Source organism: Scyliorhinus torazame, chromosome 12 (assembly GCF_047496885.1).
Source record: "Scyliorhinus torazame isolate Kashiwa2021f chromosome 12, sScyTor2.1, whole genome shotgun sequence".
NCBI lineage: Eukaryota > Metazoa > Chordata > Chondrichthyes > Carcharhiniformes > Scyliorhinidae > Scyliorhinus > Scyliorhinus torazame.
The window spans coordinates 95,382,866-95,403,622 of NC_092718.1; the positions used below are offsets into that span (position 1 = coordinate 95,382,866).

The 20,757-nt window shown below is 53.2% G+C and overlaps 1 protein-coding gene across 2 annotated transcripts in view; it reads right to left on the reverse strand.

Annotated features, from left to right (window-relative positions):
- Nucleotides 1-20,757, reverse strand: part of LOC140386575 (E3 ubiquitin-protein ligase CBL-like) — a 170,792-nt gene that overhangs the window by 105,591 nt on the left and 44,444 nt on the right. For both annotated transcript variants that reach the window (XM_072469013.1, XM_072469014.1), the window contains exon 2: nucleotides 1,063-1,209. In XM_072469013.1, the coding sequence (XP_072325114.1) occupies nucleotides 1,063-1,209 (147 nt within the window). The remainder of the gene's footprint in view (nucleotides 1-1,062; nucleotides 1,210-20,757) is intronic.

Genomic DNA, 20,757 nt, shown 5'->3' on the forward strand with positions numbered 1-20,757 from the left:
GGACCCCAGAGCATTATCCTGTGTTTCTGAGTTACTAGTCCAGTGAAAATGCCAAGCCACCACCTCCCCTAGAGTGTTTGCTCGGGACAGCATAGGGACCTTTACTCTGTATCCAGCCCAGTGCTGTAGCTGTCCTGGGAGTGTTTGATGGGGACAGAGTAGAGAGAGCTTTACTCTGTATCTAACCCCGTGCTGTCCCTGTCCTGGGAGTGTTGGATGGGGACAGTGCAGAGGGAGCTTTACTCTGCATCTGACCCTGTGCTGTTCCTGTCCTGGGAGTGTTTGATTTGGGCAGTGGAGAGGGAGCTTTACTCTGTATCTAACCCCGTGTTGTACTTGTCCTGGGAGTGTTTGATGGGCACAGTGGAGAGGGAGCTTTCCTCTGTATCTAACCCCGTTCTGTACCTGTCCTGCGAGTGTTGATGGGGACAGTGCAGAGGGAGCTGTACTCTGTACCTAACCCTGTGCTGTACCTGTCCTGGGAGTGTTTGATTGGGACAGTGTAGAGGGAGCTTTACTCTGTGTCTAACCCTGTGCTGTACCTGTCCTGGGAGTTGATGTGTTGTGTGTTCTGGATCACATACTGGTCACCAACACTTGAAGTAGTGCAACACTATTTTATTAAAAGGTTAACTATCTAAACATACTCAGACTGTGGGTTAATGCGATACTAGCTTTAACTAAAGACCTTTGCCTTGTCCTAACCAATTGATGCCCTCAGCACATGGTGAATGTCTGTGTTGCAGGCTGTGAGCTCTGTGTTCCTAGCTAGCTGCTACTCGAATGAGCGGGAACTCTGATGCCCCCTGTCTTTATAGTGCGTGTGCTCTCACTGGTGATTGGCTGCGGTGTTGTGTATGTTGATTGGTCCCACTGTGTGTCCATCAGAGTGTGTCTGCACCATGATATACTGGTGTATATTATGACAGGAGTGTTTAACGGGGAAAGTGCAGAGGGAGCTGTACTCTGTATCTAATTCCATGTTGTACATGTGCTGGGAGTGTTTGACGGGGACAGTAGAGATGGACCTTAACTCCATATGTTCCATTTCATGTTACTCACTGATCTCCAAAGGATCTCTTCCAAAAATCGGCAGCGTCCATTTTGGTGATCCGATAAGTGTCTCCCTGGAAGAATCCTTTGGGGAATATTGCTCGGAGATCGGCCAACATGTGACTGAATATCAGGGATAGTTTGATCAGACTGCGCCTGGAAGTGAAGTACACATTACACAACATTAGCACGAATGAGATCAGAACTGAATAATTGACGTACCCATCCCTATTTCGGCACGTCAGAGTCGAGGTTGTTGCAGCTCAGGAGGAGCCCATTCAGCCCTTCATGCCCTGTGCCAGCTCTTTTTAAGATTTCTCCAATTAGCCCCCACTCTCTCCTCCTCCAGCTCCCACTCGCCCCCCCCTCCCGCCCCCCCCATTGTTTCTGCAAATTTTCCCCCTTCCAGCATTTCTCCAATTCCCTCGCTGTGCAAAAAAAAAAAAATCTCCTCATCCCTATAGACGGCACACAGATTGAAGAGAATCACGAAAAGACCATCTGATACTGCAGCACTCCCTCAGTACTGACTCTCCGACAGTGCAGCACTCCCTCAGTACTGACTCTCCGACAGTGCAGCACTCCCTCAGTACTGACTCTCCGACAGTGCAGCACTCCCTCAGTACTGACACTCTGACTGTGTAGCACTTCCTCAGTGCTGACCCTCTGACAGTGTAGCACTCCCTCAGTACAGACCCTCTGACAGTGCAGCACTCCCTCAGTACTGACTCTCTGACAGTGCAGCACTCCTTCAGTACTGACCCTCTGACAGTGCAACACTCCCTCAGTACTTATCCTCTGACAGTGCAGCACTTCCTCAGTGCTGACCCTCTGACAGTGCAGCACTCCCTCAGTACTTATCCTCTGACAGTGCAGCACTTCTTCAGTGCTGACCCTCTGACAGTGCAGCACTCCCTCAGTACTGATCCTCTGACAGTGCAGCACACCCTCAGTACTGACCCTCTGACAGTGCAGCACTCCCTCAGTACTGACCCTCTGACAGTGCAGCACTCCCTCAGTACTGACCCTCTGACAGTGCAGCACTCCCTCAGTACTGACCCTCTGACAGTGCAACACTCCCTCAGTGCTGACCCTCTGACAGTGCAGCACTCCCTCAGTACTGACCCTATGACGGTGCAGCACTCCCTCAGTACTGATCCTCTGACAGTGCAGCACTTCCTCAGTACTGACCCTCTGACAGTGCAGCACACCCTCAGTACTGATCCTCTGACAGTGCAGCACTCCCTCAGTACTGAACGTGTGACAGTGCAGCACTCCCTCAGTACTGGCCCTCTGACAGTGCAGCACTCCCTCAGTACTGACCCTCTGACAGTGCAGCACTCCCTCAGTACTGACTCTCCGACAGTGCAGCACTCCCTCAGTACTGACCCTCTGACAGTGCAACACTCCCTCAGTGCTGACCCTCTGACAGTGCAACACTCCCTCAGTACAGACCCTCTGACAGTGCAGCAATCCCTCAGTGCTGACCCTCTGACAGTGCAGCACTCCCTCAGTACTGATCCTCTGTCAGTGCATCACTCCCCCAGTACAGACCCTCTGACAGTGCAGCACTCCCTCAGTACTGACCTTCTGACAGTGCAGCACTCCCTCAGTACTGACCTTCTGACAGTGCAGCACTCCCTCAATGCTGATCCTCTAACAGTGCAGCACTCCCTCAGTACTGACCCTCTGACAGTGCAGCACTCACTCAGTACTGACACTGTGACAGTGCAGCATTCCCTCAGTACTGATCCTCTGACAGTGCACCACTCCCTCAGTACAGATCCTCTGACAGTGCAGCACTCCCTCAGTACTGATCCTCTGACAGTGCAGCATTCCCTCAGTACTGATCCTCTGACAGTGCAGCATTCCCTCAGTTCTGATCCTCTGACAGTGCAGCGTTCCCTCAGTACTGACTCTCTGACAGTGCAGCATTCCCTCAGTACTGATCCTCTGACAGTGCAGCATTCCCTCAGTACTGATCCTCTGACAGTGCAGGATTCCCTCAGTACTGATCCTCTGACAGTGCAGGATTCCCTCAGTACTGCTACTCTGGGACATCCGGTGGCAGCCATGGAGTGAGTGTTCGCACATTTGGTGGCTCCCGCTCGCGGTCTTTGCCCATACAAATTGTTTTTTAGGTATTTGCCCATGCAAATTGTGTCATGTTTGTAGGCAAAAGGTGCATAAGTGCCCAGGGAATGTAATGCTCCTCTGGTGGGACTGGTGTATGGCTCATTGAATGAGGAGTGCCATGAGGAGGAGAGCTGCTGGAGCAAAAATATTTTTGTGATGCGACACAGAGGAAGATGGCGGAGAACAAGGGGACAGTGCTGCACGCCCAGTGGTTGATGGAGCAGCTGGTGGAATTCCTTAATGACAATTTTCCGCAGCAGAGGAAAGAGGCCACAATGGAGTTGGCCAAGGTGGTGGAACCGCTTTCGGTAGCGATCAGGCAGGTGGAGCAGACGCAGGTGGCTCAGGGCCTGGGGATACTAAGGGTAAAGGAGTCGGTGGTGGAGCATAAGGATCTGCTGACCTCGCTGGAGGCAGAGATGGGGATGATGTTGAGCAGCCAGAAAAGGCTCAGGAAGAAGCTGGAGGACTTTGAGAGCTGCTCCTGGAGGCAGAATCTGCGGAGTGTGGGGATGTCCGAAGGTGCGCAGGCCGCCAAGTATGTGCCGGGCATGTTGGAGAAGCGGCTGGGTGAAGGGGCCTTTGATTGGCCCCTCGAGGTGCATTGAGTGCACAGGGCGCTGAGGAGAAGGCCGCAGGTGGGGGAGCCGCCGAGGGCGATAGTGGTGAGGTTGCATCAGTTCTTGGCAGAGGAGGAGACTTGAGGTGTGCAAAGCAAACCAAGAAATGCATCTGGGAGGGGAGTGAGCTGCACATTTACAGGACCTGGGTGCAGAGCTGGCCAAGTGGAAGACCAGGTATAATCGGTTGAAGGCCGCCCTCTACAAGCAGGAGGTGAAGTTCTGCCCCTGCGTGAAGAGTGCGTGATGTAGGGCAGGGGGTTATGGCTGATCGGCAGGGGAGGGGGTCACGGTGCCCCCTGACCAGGCTGGTCACTTGGAATTTGCGAGAGTTGAATGGGCTGGTTAAGCGTTCATGTGTTTTGTGCACTTGAGGAGTTTGAAGGCAGACGTTTTTTTTAAAAAACGTATTTTATTCCAAACTTATTCATAGATTATCATAGAATTTACAGTGCAGAAGGAGGCCATTCAGCCCATCGAGTCTGCACTGGCTATTGGAAAGAGCACCCTACCCAAGGTTCAAATGGTTTCAAAACATAAACAGTCCAGGGAACAAACTCTCCACCACACAGTTATACAGTTTGATCGTAATCGACTATTTCCTGATAGATCTGAAGGCTATTTTAATGTAAAAATTAAGACCCAGTTTTAATACCCATTTTAAAATAAGGATTTCAGCACTCATAAATTCAGGTCATGATAAAACACATAATTTCAACAGAGACGTAAAAAGCCTGACACATGCATAAACTAATTGGAGATAAAAACAACATTTTCACGAAGCAAGATGGAAAGCTATTGTTCTAATAAACATATTTTCAAAGACAGTTTGACATTAAGAAATGAGCTGTACCAGTAATCAGATCAAGGCCAAGTAAGCACCATAGCAACATGAAGGCACCAGTGTCCAGTATGTGGATAAAGCACAGTCAGCAGAAAACCAGTAGAAACCAGCCTTGATAATAGCACAGAATCGCATTCCATAACATACACAAATATTCAAACATGAAACATTCAGAACTTATGCTGCACATTAAAGATTGACTTTTAACCATCGAATCAAATGTATTTGATTATAACCCAAACCAATTAGGACGACATAGAGGTGCAGATAGATGGCTCAAGACTGATAAGGTTTCCTTCAAACATGATGGTCCGTACGGCCATCTTTATTCCGCGAATATCCTTTACTTTGATCTAACTATTCGCTATCTCTATTTTTCATCTTTTCACTTTTCCACTCTAACTCTTGAAGTAAATGCAAGCTGTTTTGATGTATGCAAGAAACCATTTCTGTATTATTTTGAAAGATAAATTGTGTACAAGTTACTTCTCTTTAAGTCCTTTTGATTGCCGGACTTTATTGAGAATAGATTTAAGTTTCTCCTAATTGTAATCAAATAGAGGCAATAAAGATTCTTGTTTGCATCCAAGAAGTTTAACTTAAATTTCTACTGAGTTTTAGTGTTGCAAGACCTCACTAATTCCGCATGGTAGATCTCTTCACAGTTTGTGCAAATATTTTCCCATTTTCATCCCCCCTCCCACTGCGACAAACACCTCTTCAAACATGGCCATGAACATCCCTCACCTTGCCTCAAAGCCCTCCGCTGAACCCTTCAATTCGTATTTAATCTTTTCCGGATGGAGAAAGTCGTATTAGTCTCCCAGCCAGGCCACCACCCCCAGTAGCATTGCCAACCGCCATTCCAATAAGATCCATTGCCGGGCAACCAGAGAGGCAAAGGCCACGGCATCGGCCTACCTCCCCTCCATCAGTTCCGGCCTCTCCGATATCCTGAATATCGCCACCAAAGGGTCCAGCTCAACCTCCTCCCCCACTATCCTTGTTAGTTACGCAAACACTCCCGTCCATTATTTCTCCATCTTCCCACAGCCCCAGGACATGTGTGTGTGGTTTGGTGGTCCCCACCCCCACTTTTCACATTCGTCTACCACTCCCTGAAAGAACCCACTCATTCTTGCACCCTATGTACTACCTTGAGCTGTATCAGGCTCATCCTCACGCACGAGGACGTCGTATTTACCCTCGTAGCACCTCACTCCATACTCCCCAATTTATCTCCCCTCCCAACTCTCCTTCCCACTTCTCCTTATTCTTCATTACCTGCTCGCCTCCCTGCTCTCCCAGCCATCCATATATGTCTCCGATCCTACCCTCCCATTGCACATCTGGAAGCAGCAGACACTCCAACAGGGTGTACCTCGGCAACCTGGGAAAATCTTTCCAAACCTTCCGTGCGAAGTCCCTTACCTGAAGGTACCTAAACCCACTTCCTCTCGGGAGCTCTACCCTCTCCTTCTTTTCCACTATACTGGCAAACCTCTCTTCCAGGTTCAGATCCCTCACCCTGACCAGTCCCACTACTCTCCACTTCCTATACATTTCATCCATCCCCCTTCTGGCTCAAATCCGTGACTTTGGCACCACGGCATTAACACCGACATCCCCTCGATCCTAAAGTGCCTCCTCAGCTGGTTCCAGACTTTCACCGTGGATTGCACCACTGAGCTCCCCGTTTATTTCCTTGCCGCCAGTGGCAACATTGCCGTCACCATTGCCCTCAGACTGGACCCCTATCAAATTTTTCCTCCACCCTAACCCATTCTGCCCCCTCTCCTTCCCACCACCGCCCCACCGCCCAATGATAATGCAGCAAGTTTGGCAATGCCAACCCCCCCTTCTGTCTCTGTAACAGGGTCCTCTTTAGAACATAGAACATACAGTGCAGAAGGTGGCCATTCGGCCTGTCAATTCTGCACCGACCCACTTAAGCCCTCACTTCCACCCTATCCCCGTAACCCAATAACCCCTCCAAACCTTTTTGGGCCTTTGGGCAATTTAGCATGGCCAATCCACCTAACCTGTACGTCTTTGGACTGTGGGAGGAAACCGGAGCACCCGGAAGAAACCCACACAGATACTGGGAGTACGTGCAGACTCTGCACAGTGACCCAGCGAGGAATCGAACCTGGGACTCTGGCGCTGTGAAGCCACAATGCTAACCACTGTGCTACCGTGATGCCCCTCAAAGGTGCTTTACTCTTGGCACCTTGTCCGCCCACACAAACTCTGAAATGATCATATACAGCTTCCAGAAAAAGGCCTTTGGTACAAAAATTGAAAGCACCTGGAATATGAATAGAAACCTTGTCAGGACGTTCATCTTCACCACTTGGACCCTCCCTGCCAGAGTCAGATGCAGCGTGTCCCACCTCTTCAGATCCTCTCTAACCTCTTCCACCAGCTTTGTTAAATTCCATTTATGCAGCATCGCTGACTCTCCCGTTACCTGAATCCCTAGGTATATGAACCTATCTCTGGTTACTTTGAATGGTAACCCCCCGAGGTTGGCTCGCCGACCTAAATTGTTCACCAGGAATACTTCACTTTTCCCTACTTTCAACTTGTATCCTGAGAACGCCCTGAACTTCCCTAATAGACCCATAATCCTCCTCATGCTCTCCAGCGGATCTGACACGTACAGTAACAAGTCGTCCTCATATAGTGACACCCGATGCTCCCAACTCCCCTTCATAATCACTCGCCTCTCTGCCGACCGCCTAAGGGCCACTGCCAGAGGCTCTATAGCCAGTTCAAACAGCAGCGGCAACAGTGGGCACCCAGCTTTGTTCCCCTGTGTAACCCAAAGCCACGTGAGCCCATATCATTGGACCGCACGCTCGCCACGTATTGTGGTGAGCCACGTATGGCTATTGTATATACTACTCACTGTTATTCTATTATTACTATTGTCATTGACATCCACTATTGTATAGACTTACTGTTGTTGCTGTTACTGTTGCTGTTAAATTGTTGTGCTGATGCTGCTGTTGGCTCCGCCTGTGGCTCCGCCCCTATGAGGAGGCATATAACCGGCCGATCTGAGACAGGCTTTCAGTGCGGAGAAGTGACAGGTTGGTGTGGTAGTATGCATTAGGGGACTGTGAAGCCGTGATGTCATTGGCTGACAGATCCCGGGTCCTGGTTGGCTGTTGACCTCTAGCTCCGCCCTGAAGGCGGAGTATAAGAACCTGGAGTTCTCCCCCGCAGGCCAGTCAGCTACTGAACTGCGGGGAACAAGTCACGCTTAATAAAGCCTCATCGACATCATCTCTATTCGTCTCTCGTGAGTCTTTGTGCGCTACAATTTATTAAGCGTGCTTGAAAGAACTATGGAGCTCAGGATCATCCCGGAATGCCTGAGGATCAGCCCCAACGCAGTGAACTCAGCAGCAGTTTTCAAACACTGGCAGACTTGTTTCGAGACCTACCTCAGAACGGCCCCCGGCCGGGTCACAGAAGGCCAGAAACTACAGGTCCTGCACTCGACGGTAAGCCCGGAAATTTTCCCTCTCATCGAAGACGCAGAGGATTTCCAGACGGCGTTCGCAGCACTAAAAAGCATCTATGTTCGCCCAGTGAACCAGATCTACGCACGCTACCAACTCGCAACGAGACGGCAAAGTCCCGGAGAATCAATAGGTGATTTCTACGCCGCGCTACTAATTTTGGGACGGGCCTGCGGCTGCCCGCCGGTAAACGCGATGGAACACACGGACATGTTGATGCGTGATGCTTTTGTGGCTGGTATGAACTCTTCCCAAATCCGCCAAAGACTTTTAGGAAAAGAGTCGCTAGGACTCTCAGAGGCACGGGCCCTTGCAGCCTCACTAGATGTGGCCGCGCAAAACGCCCGCGCCTATGGCCCTGACCGCGCGGCAGCCCCTTGGGCTCCGTGGACCCCCGTCGCGACAAACCCCCCCCCCCTCCCCCCCCACCCCACAGGCTTGCGCGGTTCAGACGCCAAGTCGTCCCGGGGGAGCCCGCTGCTATTTCTGCGGCCAGGCGAAACACCCCCGGCAGCGCTGCCCGGCCCGCGCACCGACTTGTAAGAGCTGCGGGAAAAAGGGCCATTTCGCGGCTGTGTGCCGGTCCCGGGAGGTCGCCGCGGTCCCCGGCGAACAAGGATTCCTGCGCGCTTATAACGCTCCCCAACCCCCCCAGCGCCCCATGTACGACCCGCAGGCGCAACCAGTTTGGGTCCAGGCCACCGCTGTCCAGCGCCCCATGTACGACCCGCAGGCGCAGCCAGTTTGGGTCCCGACTACCGCTGTCCCCGGAGAACAAGGCGATCTGTGCGTTTCTGACGCTCCCCAACCCCCCCAGCGCTCCATGTGCGACTCGCAGGCGCCGCCATTTTGGGTCCCGGCCACCACGAGGGGAGGAGGGGCGCCGCCATCTTGGGATCCCCCAGACCTGTGCGACGCAGGGGGCGGCCATTTTGTCCACCCCCGCCACCATCTTGTGATCTCCCAGCCATGTGCGATGCAAGGGGGCGGCCATTTTGTTCACCCCCGCCGCCATCTTGGATGGCAACAACAGACCCCAGTGTCGACGGCTCCACGGGGTTCGAGGAAGAAGCTCAAACACTACAATCACGTCTGGCCTCAATGACGCTGGACCAAGCACAGCCCCGGACGCTCCAGACGACGACAACAACGGTGCTGATAAACGGGCACGAGACGCCATGCCTAGTCAACTCCGGGAGCACGGAAAGCTTCATCCACCCCGACATGGTAAGACACTGTTCTTTGACCATCCGTCCCAGTGCGCAAAAGATTTCCCTAGCTGCAGGATCCCACTCCATACAGATTAAAGGTTTCTGCATAGTGACCCTAACGGTGCAAGGGAGGGAGTTTAAAAACTACAGGCTCTACGTCCTTCCCCAACTCTGCGCGCCCACATTACTGGGATTAGATTTCCAGTGCAACCTGCAGAGCCCAACGTTTCAATTCGGCGGCCCAATACCCCCACTCACTATCTGCGGCCTCGCAACCCTCAAGGTTGAGCCCCCATCCTTGTTTGCAAACCTCACCCCGGATTGCAAACCTGTCGCCACTAGGAGCAGACAGTACAGCGCCCAGGACCGGACATTCATTCGGTCCGAAGTCCAGCGGCGACTGAAGGAAGGCATAATCCAGGCCAGCAACAGTCCTTGGAGAGCACAGGTGGTAGTAGTCAAGACAGGGGAGAAGCAAAGGATGGTCATAGACTATAGCCAGACCATCAACAGGTACACACAACTAGATGCATACCCTCTCCCCCGGATATCCGACATGGTCAATCGGATTGCCCAATATAAGGTCTTCTCCACCGTGGACCTCAAGTCCGCCTACCATCAGCTCCCCACCCGCCCAAGTGACCGCAGGTACACAGCCTTCGAGGCCGACGGGCGATTATACCACTTCCTAAGGGTCCCATTTGGCGTCACAAACGGGGTCTCGGTCTTCCAACGAGAGATGGAGCGAATGGTTGATCAACACGGGTTGCAGGCCACGTTCCCGTACCTCGACAACGTAACCATCTGCGGCCACAATCAGCAGGACCACGATGCCAACCTCCAAAAATTCCTCCAGACCGCTAAAGCCTTGAACCTCACATACAACGAGGACAAGTGCGTGTTTAGCACAAACCGGCTAGCCATCTTGGGATATGTAGTGCGCAATGGGATAATAGGCCCCGACCCCGAACGCATGCGCCCCCTTATGGAATTTCCCCTCCCCCTCTGCTCCAAAGCCCTGAAACGTTGCCTAGGCTTCTTTTCATATTACGCCCAGTGGGTCCCCCAGTACGCAGACAAGGCCCGCCCCCTAATACAGACCACGACCTTCCCCCTGTCGACAGAGGCTTGCCAGGCCTTCAGCCGCATCAAAGTGGATATCGCAAAGGCCACGATGCGCGCCATCGACGAGTCCCTCCCCTTCCAGGTCGAGAGCGACGCCTCCGATGTAGCTCTAGCGGCTACCCTTAACCAAGCGGGCAGGCCCGTGGCCTTTTTCTCCCGAACCCTCCACGCTTCAGAAATCCGCCACTCCTCAGTGGAAAAGGAAGCCCAAGCCATAGTGGAAGCTGTGCGACATTGGAGGCATTACCTGGCCGGCAGAAGATTCATTCTCCTCACGGACCAACGGTCGGTAGCCTTCATGTTCGATAATGCACAACGGGGCAAAATTAAGAACGACAATATCTTAAGGTGGAGGATCGAGCTCTCCACCTTCAACTATGAGATCATGTATCGTCCCGGAAAGCTGAACGAGCCGTCCGACGCCCTATCCCGCGGCACATGTGCCAACGCACAAATTGACCGCCTCCAAACCCTCCACGAGGACCTCTGCCACCCGGGGGTCACTCGGTTCTACCACTTTATTAAGTCCCGCAACCTCCCCTACTCTGTGGAGGAGGTCCGTACAGTCACAAGGAACTGCCACATCTGCACAGAGTGCAAACACACTTTTTCAGGCCGGATGGTGCGCACCTGATCAAGGCTTCCCGTCCCTTTGAACGCCTTGGTCTGGATTTCAAAGGGCCCCTCCCCTCCACCGACCGCAACATATACTTCCTGAACGTGGTGGACGAGTACTCCCGTTTCCCCTTCGCCACCCCCTGCCCTGAAATGACAGCGGCCACAGTCATTAAAGCCCTTAACACCATATTCACACTGTTCGGTTGCCCCGCATACGTCCACAGCGACAGGGGGTCCTCCTTTATGAGAGACGAGCTGCGCCAGTTCCTGCTCAGCAACGGTATAGCCTCGAGCAGGACGACATACTACAACCCCCGGGGGAACGGGCAAGTAGAGAGGGAGAACGGCACGGTCTGGAAGACCGTCCTACTGGCCCTACGGTCCAGGGACCTCCCAGTTTCACGGTGGCAGGAGGTCCTCCCGGACGCTCTCCACTCCATCCGGTCGCTACTGTGTACTAGCACTAACCAAACGCCTCATGAGCGCCTCCTTGTCTTCCCCAGGAAGTCCTCCTCTGGAACGTCGCTGCCGACCTGGCTGGCGGTCCCAGGACCCATCCTGCTCCGAAAACATGTGCAGGCGCACAAGTCGGACCCGTTGGTCGAGAGGGTTCACCTCCTCCACGCGAACCCGCAGTACGCTTACGTGGAGTACCCCGACGGCCGACAGGACACGGTCTCCCTGCGAGATCTGGCGCCCGCTGGCAACACACACACCCCCCCAACACCAATCACCCCCTCCCTGCCACCGGCGCACCCCGCGAACACCCCCTTCCCGGGGGGATCGGTCCTCCTCCCAGGTCCGACCAGAAGTGAAGCGGAAGCAGAAACTGTAAGGCTCCCGGAGACGACAACATGGGAACAAGCACCACCACCGGGGTCGAGGCGATCGACGAGGACGACCAGACCGCCCAGCCGACTTGTGGCATCAATGTAACATTACTATATTGTGGACTGTAACGAGAACGTTTTCTTTTCCCCCTTTTACTGTAAATAGTTCAAAACACAAAAAAAAAGAAACCTCTGTACATGCAAAAGTTTTCCTCCCAGGACCAGCCTTGTAAACCCTTACCACCATACGAAGCACCACCCCGCCGGGTTCATTTTTAACAAGGGGTGAATGTGGTAGTATGCATTAGGGGTCATGTGGGACTGTGAAGCCGTGATGTCATTGGCTGACAGATCCTGGGTCCTGGTTGGCTGTTGACCTCTAGCTCCGCCCTGAAGGCGGAGTATAAGAACCTGGAGTTCTCCCCCGCAGGCCAGTCAGCTACTGAACTGCGGGGAACTAAGTCACGCTTAATAAAGCCTCATCGACTTCATCTCTATTCGTCTCTCGTGAGTCTTTGTGCGCTACAGTTGGCACACGTCTAGTTGATTAAAGCCACTGTTCTTTGGTACAAACTAGTGTTTTTTTCACAATGGATGCCGCTCTTAAACCTGATTGTCTTGAACTCAACCCACAGGCAGCTGTAGCTACGGCTATCTTCGAGCATTGGCTCAGTTGCTTCGAGGCCTACCTCGACTCCTCAGCCGCCGTGGTCTCCCCGGTACTCAAACAGCATGTCCTCCACGCCCGGGTGAGCCACAGGATTTTTCGGCTAATCAGGGACGGGGCCTCGTACACGGAGGCAGTGGAGCTGCTCAAAGGACAGTTTGTGAGGCCAGTGAACGAGGTACTCACTCGACACCTCCTGACCACGCAGCGTCAGCGACAGGGTGAGTCGCTGGCTGAATATCTGGGCGAACTGAGGGTACTCGTCCGGAGTTGTAACTGCCAGACGGTCACGGCAGTACAGCACGCAGAGCTGATGATCCGAGACACTTATGTGGCAGGAGTCAGGTCCAGCTACATCCGGCAACGGCTTCTCGAGAAAGGGTCCCTCGACCTCGAGGAGACGGTGAAACTAGCTACCTCACTGGAAGTGGCCTTCCAGAGCATGGAGGCCTTTCCATCCGACCACGTGGAATCCTCGAGGGCGTCGGAGGCGCAGTTATCACCCGGCCCGGATGTGCCCCATACCTGCGCCGAGCGGCAGCCTGCCAGCTCTGGAGGGCCGTATTGTTACTTCTGCGGGCAGGGCCAGCACCCCAGCCAGCGTTGCCCAACTCGAAACGCGACCTGCAACGAGTGTGGCAAGAAAGGGCACTTTGCTAAGGTATGCCTGGCCCGACCTAAAGTCCCAAAATCAAACGCCTGCCAGGCCCGGCCTGAGGCTCACAGACCTCGCAGCGTGGCATCGTGCCTGCCGGGCCCGCCCTCTTCTGACGCGACGTCCGCCTCATGCGACCAGTGCGGGCAGCCATCTTCGACGCCACCCGCCACGTGCAACCGGTGGGGGCCGCCATTGTGGCCGACATCCTCGACGTCGCCTGCCACGTGCGTTTCATCGGGGCCGCCATGTTGGAACAATCCCGCCACTGCCGCTACCAGTCGCCCGCAACTCGGCTCAATTCAGCCTGACCAGTCTCGGCCTTATCACCTTCAAAACTCCATGATGACCGTCCGACTCAATGGACAGGAGACGTCCTGCCACTTCGACTCCGGGAGCATAGATAGCTTTGTCCACCCGGATATGGTAAGGCGCTGCTCCCTCCGTGTCCTCCCCGTCTCACAAACCATTTCCCTTGCTTCCGTATCACACTCCGTGCAGATGCGGGGGTATTGCAGCGTTAACCTTGCGATACAGGGCGTCGAGTACGCCGATTTCAAGCTTTACGTCCTCCCCCATATCTGCACCTCGCTGCAACTAGGTTTAGACTTTCAATGCAACCTCCGAAACCTGACCTTAAAGTTCGGGGGACCCCTGTCCCCTCTCACCGTCTGCAGCCTCACGACCCTGAAGGTCGCCCCTCCCTCGCTCTTCGCGAACCTCACCCCAGACTGTAAGCCCGTCGCCACCCGGAGCAGGCAGTACAGTGCTCAAGACAAGGCCTTCATCATGTGAGAGGTCTAGCAGCTCCTGAAGGAAGGGATCATTGAGGCCAGTAACAGCCCCTGGAGAGCACAAGTGGTGGTTGTCAGTACCGGGGAGAAGAACCAGATGGTAGTCGACTACAGTCAGACGATCAACCGGTACACGCAGCTCGATGCGTACCCTCTCCCCCGCATATCTGACATGGTCAATCAGATTGCGCACTACAGAGTCTATTCCACGGTAGACTTGAAGTCTGTGTACCACCAGCTCCCTCTCCACCCGGAGGACCGCCAATACACTGCATTTGAGGCAGACGGCCGCCTCTTCCATTTCTTCAGGGTTCCCTTCGGCGTCACCATTGGGGTTTCGGTCTTCCAAAGAACGATGGACCAAATGGTCGACCAGCACAGGCTGCGGGCCACGTTCCCGCACTTGGATAATGTCACCATCTACGGCCATGACCTGCAGGACCACAACGCCAATCTTGGCGAATTCCTCCGCACCGCCCAACTCCTTAACTTGACGTACAATAACGAGAAATGCGATTTCCGCACAACATGGCTAGCCATCCTCAGCTATGTCGTCGAAAACGGAGTCCTAGGGCCTGAACCCGACCGCATGTGCCCCCTCTTGCAGCTCCCCCTTCCCCACTGCCCCAAGGCCCTGAAGAAATGCCTGGGGTTCTTTTTTTACTATGCCCAGTGGGTCCCCAATTACACGGACAAGGCCCGCCCACTTATTAAGTCCACTACTTTCCCCTGACGGCTGAGGCCCGCCTGGCCTTCAACCGTATCAGAACCGACATTGCCAAGGCCACGATGCACGCTGTGGACAAATCCATCCCATTCCAAGTGGAGAGCGATGCGTCAGACTTTGCCCTGGCAGCCACTCTTAACCAGGCAGGGAGGCCTGTCGCCTTTTTTTCCCATACCCTCCATGCCTCTGAGATTCGACACTCCTCTGTCGAAAAGGAGGCGCAAGCCATTGTGGAAGCTGTGCGACACTGGAGGCATTACCTGGCCGGCAGTAGATTCACACTCCTCACAGGCCAACGGTCGGTTGCCTTCATGTTTAACAACACACAGCGGGGCAAAATTAAGAACGACAAAATTTTGCGGTGGAGGATCGAGCTCCATAATAATCCTATAATTACGATATTGTGTAACGTCCGGGGAAGCTCAACGAGCCCCCAGATGCCCTGTCCCGCGGCACATGCGCCAGCGCGCAAGATGACCGACTCCGGGCCATCCACAATGACCTCTGTCATCCGGGGGTCACCCGGCTTCTCCACTTCGTCAAGGCCCGCAACCTGCCCTACTCCACCGAGGAGGTCAGGGCCATGACCAGAGACTGCCAAATCTGCGCAGAGTGCAAACCGCACTTCTAGCGGTCAGACAAGACCCACCTGGTGAAGGCCTCCCGCCCCTTTGAATGCCTCAGCATGGATTCCAAAGGGTCCCTCCCTTCTACTGACCGTAAAGAGTACTTTCTCAAAGTTGTTGATGAGTACTCACGTTTTCCCTTTGCCATCGCATGCCCCGACATGACCTCAGCCACTGTCATCAAGGCCCTGTGCAGCATCTTCACCCTGTTCGGTTTCCCTACCTACATACATAGTGATCGGGGCGCCTCTTTTATGAGTGATGAGCTGCGTCAGTACCTGCTCAGTAAGGGCATCGCCTCGAGCAGGACTCCCAGCTACAACCCCCGGGGAAACAGGCAGGTGGAGAGGGAGAATGCTACAGTCTGGAAGGCCGTCCTTCTGGCCCTATGGTCTAGAGGTCTCCCGCTGGCAGGAGGTCCTCCCCGATGCGCTCCACTCCATCCGGTCACTCTTGTGTACTGCAACGAATGAGACCCCTCACGATCGGCTATTTGTCTTTCCCAGGACGTCGATCTCCGGGGTCTCGCTTCCGTCCTGGCTAACAACACCTGGGCCTGTCCTCCTCCGGAAACATGCGAGGAGCCATAAGGGCGACCCTCTGGTCGAGAGGGTCCAGCTCCTCCACGCAAACCCTCAGTATGTCTACGTGGCACACCGCGATGGACGGCAGGACACAGTCTCCCTCTGGGACCTGGCTCCCGCGGGTACCCCCGCGCCCACCATCACCGTGCCCCTTCCGTCTTACCTCCCCATCTACACCAACATCCCTCCCTGGGTCCATTAGCTCCGCCCCTGCGCCGTCGCCCTGTCCAGGACCCTGTTGTGAGGACGACTGCTCCCGGAGCTGAAGGTCTCGACACCTGTGCCCACACTGCAGCCGGGGCTGCGGCGTTCACAACAGACGATACAGGCTCCTGTGAGACTTAACCTATGAGCCCGCTTCACCCCCGCCAGACTTCTTTTCTTAACAGGGGGTGAATGTGGTGAGGCATGTATGGCTATTGTATATACTCACTGTTGTTCTATTGTTACTATTGTCATCGACATCCACTATTGTATATATTTACTGTTGTTGCTGTTACTGTTGCTGTTGAATTGTTGTGTCGATGCTGCTGTTGGCTCCGCCCACCTGAGGAGGTATATAACCCATCGATCTGAGACAGGCTCTCAGTGCGGAGAAGCTACAGATTGGCACACATCTAGTTGATTAAAGCCACTGTTCTTTGGTACAAACTGTCTCGACTGAATTGATGGTCATCATGTATAACAGGCGCACCCACGCCACATACAAACGTCAGCCCAAACCCGAAAACCCGAATCTTCCCAGGACCTCAAACAGGTACTGCCACTCCACCCAGTCAAATGCCTTGTCTGCATCCATGGATGCCACTATCTCCAGTACCTGGGCTCTCGACGGGGTCATGATCACACTTAACAACCTCCCTATATTACTGGAGAGCTGCCTGCCCTTAACGAAGCCTGTCTGGTCCTCTGCAACCACCCATGGGACACAATCTTCCATCCTCCCTGCCACCAGTTTAGCCAGCACTTTTAAATCTGTGTTTAACAGCGATATGGGCCTATAGACCCACATTCAAATAGGTCCTTCCTCTTCTTTGGTATCAATGCAAACGTTGCCAGTGTCATCGTCTCTGGCAGTTCCCCCTTCTCCAAGCCTCGCTAGACGCCCCGAGGAGATGCGGTGCCAATTCCGTCTCAAACACCTTATAAAATTCCACCGGGTAACCATCAGGCCCCGGGGCCTTCCCCGACTTCATTTTATTTTTTAAAATATTTTTATTCTCCTCCTTTTTCACATTTTCTCCCAAATTTACACCCACCAACAATAAACAATAATTAGTAACAAATATGTCCATCCCCATATCAAAAACAACGATCCCATCCTCCCACCAAACCCCAAACACTAGCCCGCATGTTCACACAAACAAATAACGAAAAGGAATTAGGGATCACCCATAGTCGCCATTAACACACAGCCCCCCCTCCACCCAACCCTCCCACCCACACGCCCCAACTAATGTTCAATGTTATCCAGTTCTTGAAAGTGCATAATGAATAATGTCCATGAATTGTAGAACCCCTCCATCCTTCCCCTCAGTTCAAACTTAACCTTCTCAAGAGTCAAGAATTCCAGCAGGTCCCCCCGCCACGCCAGGGCACAGGGTGGAGAGGTTGCTCTCCAACCGATCAGGATCCATCTACGGGCGATCAAAGAGGCGAAGGCTACAACATCTGCCTCCGCTCCCGTTTCCAACCCCGGCTGGTCCGACACCCTGAATATGGCGTCCCGGGGGTCCGGGTCCAGTTTCATGTGCACCTCTTTAGAAATTACCCTAAAAACCTTCCAGTAATCCTCTAGCTTTGGACAGGACCAAAACATATGAACAGGATACAGCAGGATTGAGATTGTTTGGAGACTTGGGCGGAGAGATGGCAGATGGAGTTTAATCCGCACAAATGTGAGGTAATGCATTTTGGAAGGTCTAATGCAGGTAGGGAATATACAGTGAATGGTAGAACCCTCAAGAGTATTGAAAGTCAAAGAGATCTAGGAGTACAGGTCCACAGGTCATTGAAAGGGGCAACACAGGTGGAGAAGGTAGTCAAGAAGGCATACGGCATGCTTGCCTTCATTGGCCGGGGCATTGAGTATAAGAATTGGCAAGTCATGTTGCAGCTGTATAGAACCTTAGTTCGGCCACACTTGGAGTATAGTGTTCAATTCTGGTCGCCACACTACCAGAAGGATGTGGAGGCTTTAGAGAGAGTGCAGAAGAGATTTACCAGAATGTTGCCTGGTATGGAGGGCATTAGCTATGAGGAGCGGTTGAATAAACTCGGTTTGTTCTCACTGGAACGAAGAAGGTTGAGGGGAGACCTGATAGTGGTCTACAAAATTATGAGGGGCATAGACAGAGTGGATAGTCAGAGGCTTTTCCCCGGGGTAGAGGGGTCAATTACTAGGGGGCATAGGTTTAAGGTGAGAGGGGCAAGGTTTAGAGTAGATGTACGAGGCAAGTTTTTTACGCAGAGGGTAGTGGGTGCCTGGAACTCGCTACCGGAGGAGGTGGTGGAAGCAGGGACGATAGTGACATTTAAGGGGCATCTTGACAAATACATGAATAGGATGGGAATAGAGGGATACGGACCCAGGAAGTGTAGAAGATTGTAGTTTAGTCGGGCAGCATGGTCGGCACGGGCTTGGAGGGCCGAAGGGCCTGTTCCTGTGCTGTACATTTCTTTGTTCTTTGTTCTTATCCTCGCCCTCGTGAGGTGTGCTCTGTATACCACATTCAGCTATATCAGCCCTAACCTCGCGCACGAGGTGGAGGCATTCACTCTCCGGAGCACCTCACACCGGAACCCCTCCTCCATCTCCTCTCCTAACTCTTTCTCCCAGTTTGCTTTGATCCCTTCCAGTGGTGCCTTCTCCTCTTCCAAAATAGCTCCGTAAACCGCTGACACAACCCCCTTCTCCAGTCCCCCTGTCGTCAGCACCTCCTCCAGCAATGTGGAGTCCGGCTCCACCGGGAAGCTCTGTATCTCCTTTCTGGCAAAATCATGAAACTGCATGTATCTAAACATTTCCCCCTGCTCCAGCCCATACTTCGCTTCCAGCTCCATCAATCCTGCAAACTGACCCCTAAGAAACAAATGTGTCTTAATCCCCTTCTCCTCCCATTTCTGAAAATGTCCATTCCAGCTCCCTGGCCTTCCCCGAATTCATACCCTTTATACTGTCCAATAGCTCAGCCCCAAAGGCTCATCTCGCGCCTGCCTCTTCTCTTCCTCACCATCCCATGTCCTCTTCTTCACCCGCCAGGTCTACCTTGTATGGTTCCTTATAGTATTCCCTAAAGGACTCATTTACCTTCTCCGGGTCCGTCACCACCTCCCCTCTGTCCGTATCCTCAATATTTTCCTGGATCCGGCCTGCCTCTGTAGTTTGTGTGCCACCATTCAACTTGCCTTCCCCCCGAACTGGTACTGCACCCCACTTGCCCTACTCAGCATGCATACCACCCTCACCATCGTAAACCTGTTGAAATGCCCCTGCAGCTTTTTCCTTCTCACCAATCCCTCCGTGGTGGGCACCCCCAAATATTCCCTGTCTACTTCGACTATCCCGTCCATTAAACACACATACTTCTCCCTCCTTTTCCTATCCTCATGTGCCTTGAATGAGACAATCTCCCCTCAAACCACCGCCTTCAGTGCCTCCCAAAATGTGGCCGCCGACCTCTCCCCATTCTGGTTCAACTCTACATAGTTTTTAATCACCGACCGTACCTTATCACAGAACACTCTGTCTGTCAACAATCCCGAATTGAACCTCCATCGCAGCCTCTGCTCCCATCCTGGTCTAGGCTGAATCTCCAGCCAATGGGCGCATGGTCCAAAATTACTATCCCCGCGTACTCTGCCCCCTCTACCCCTCCCACCACCTCACGGCTCACCACAAAAAAGTTGATTCTGGAGTATACCCTGTAGACATGTGAGAAAAAGGAGCACTCCCTTACCCCTGGGTTCTTAAAACGCCATGGATCCACCATGTCCATCTTTTCTATAAACCCACCCAGCTCCTTTGTCATCCGTATCCTACCCATTGACCTGGGGCTCGATCTATCTACCCTCGGCTCCAGGACACAATTAAAGTCTCCTCCCAAATCAACTTGTGCGTGGCTAAAACCGGGATTGCTGCCAGCAACCCCCTCATAAACCCTGCATCATCCCAATTCGATGCATATACATTTACCAACACCACCAGTGTCCTCTCCAATACCCTGCTTACCATTACATATCTACACCTGCCCACCCCCCACCCTGGGTCCATCACTTCCTTCGCACTTACAAATCCCGTCTTCTTGCTCATCAAGGTGGCCACCCCCTGTGACTTCGAGTCAAACCCTTAGTGAAATACCTGACCCACCCATCCCTTTCACAACCTAAACTGGTCCTTCACGTGGAGGTGTGTCTCCTGATGAAAGACCACCTCCACCTTCAAAGTCCTGAGGCGTATGGAAAACCCAAGATCTTTTCACTGGTCCATTGTGCCCTCACACATTCCATGCTATAAGCCTTACCAGACAGGGCAGCATGGTGGTGCAGTGGTTAGCACAGCTGCCTCACGGCGCCGGGAACCCAGGTTCGATCCCGGCCCCGGGTCACTGTCCATCTGGAGTTTGCACATTCTCCCATGTGTCTGCATGGGTCTCACTCCCACAAACCAAAAGGATGTGCAGGGTAGGTAAATTGGCCACGCTAAATTGCCCCTTAATTGGAAAAAAATAATTGGGT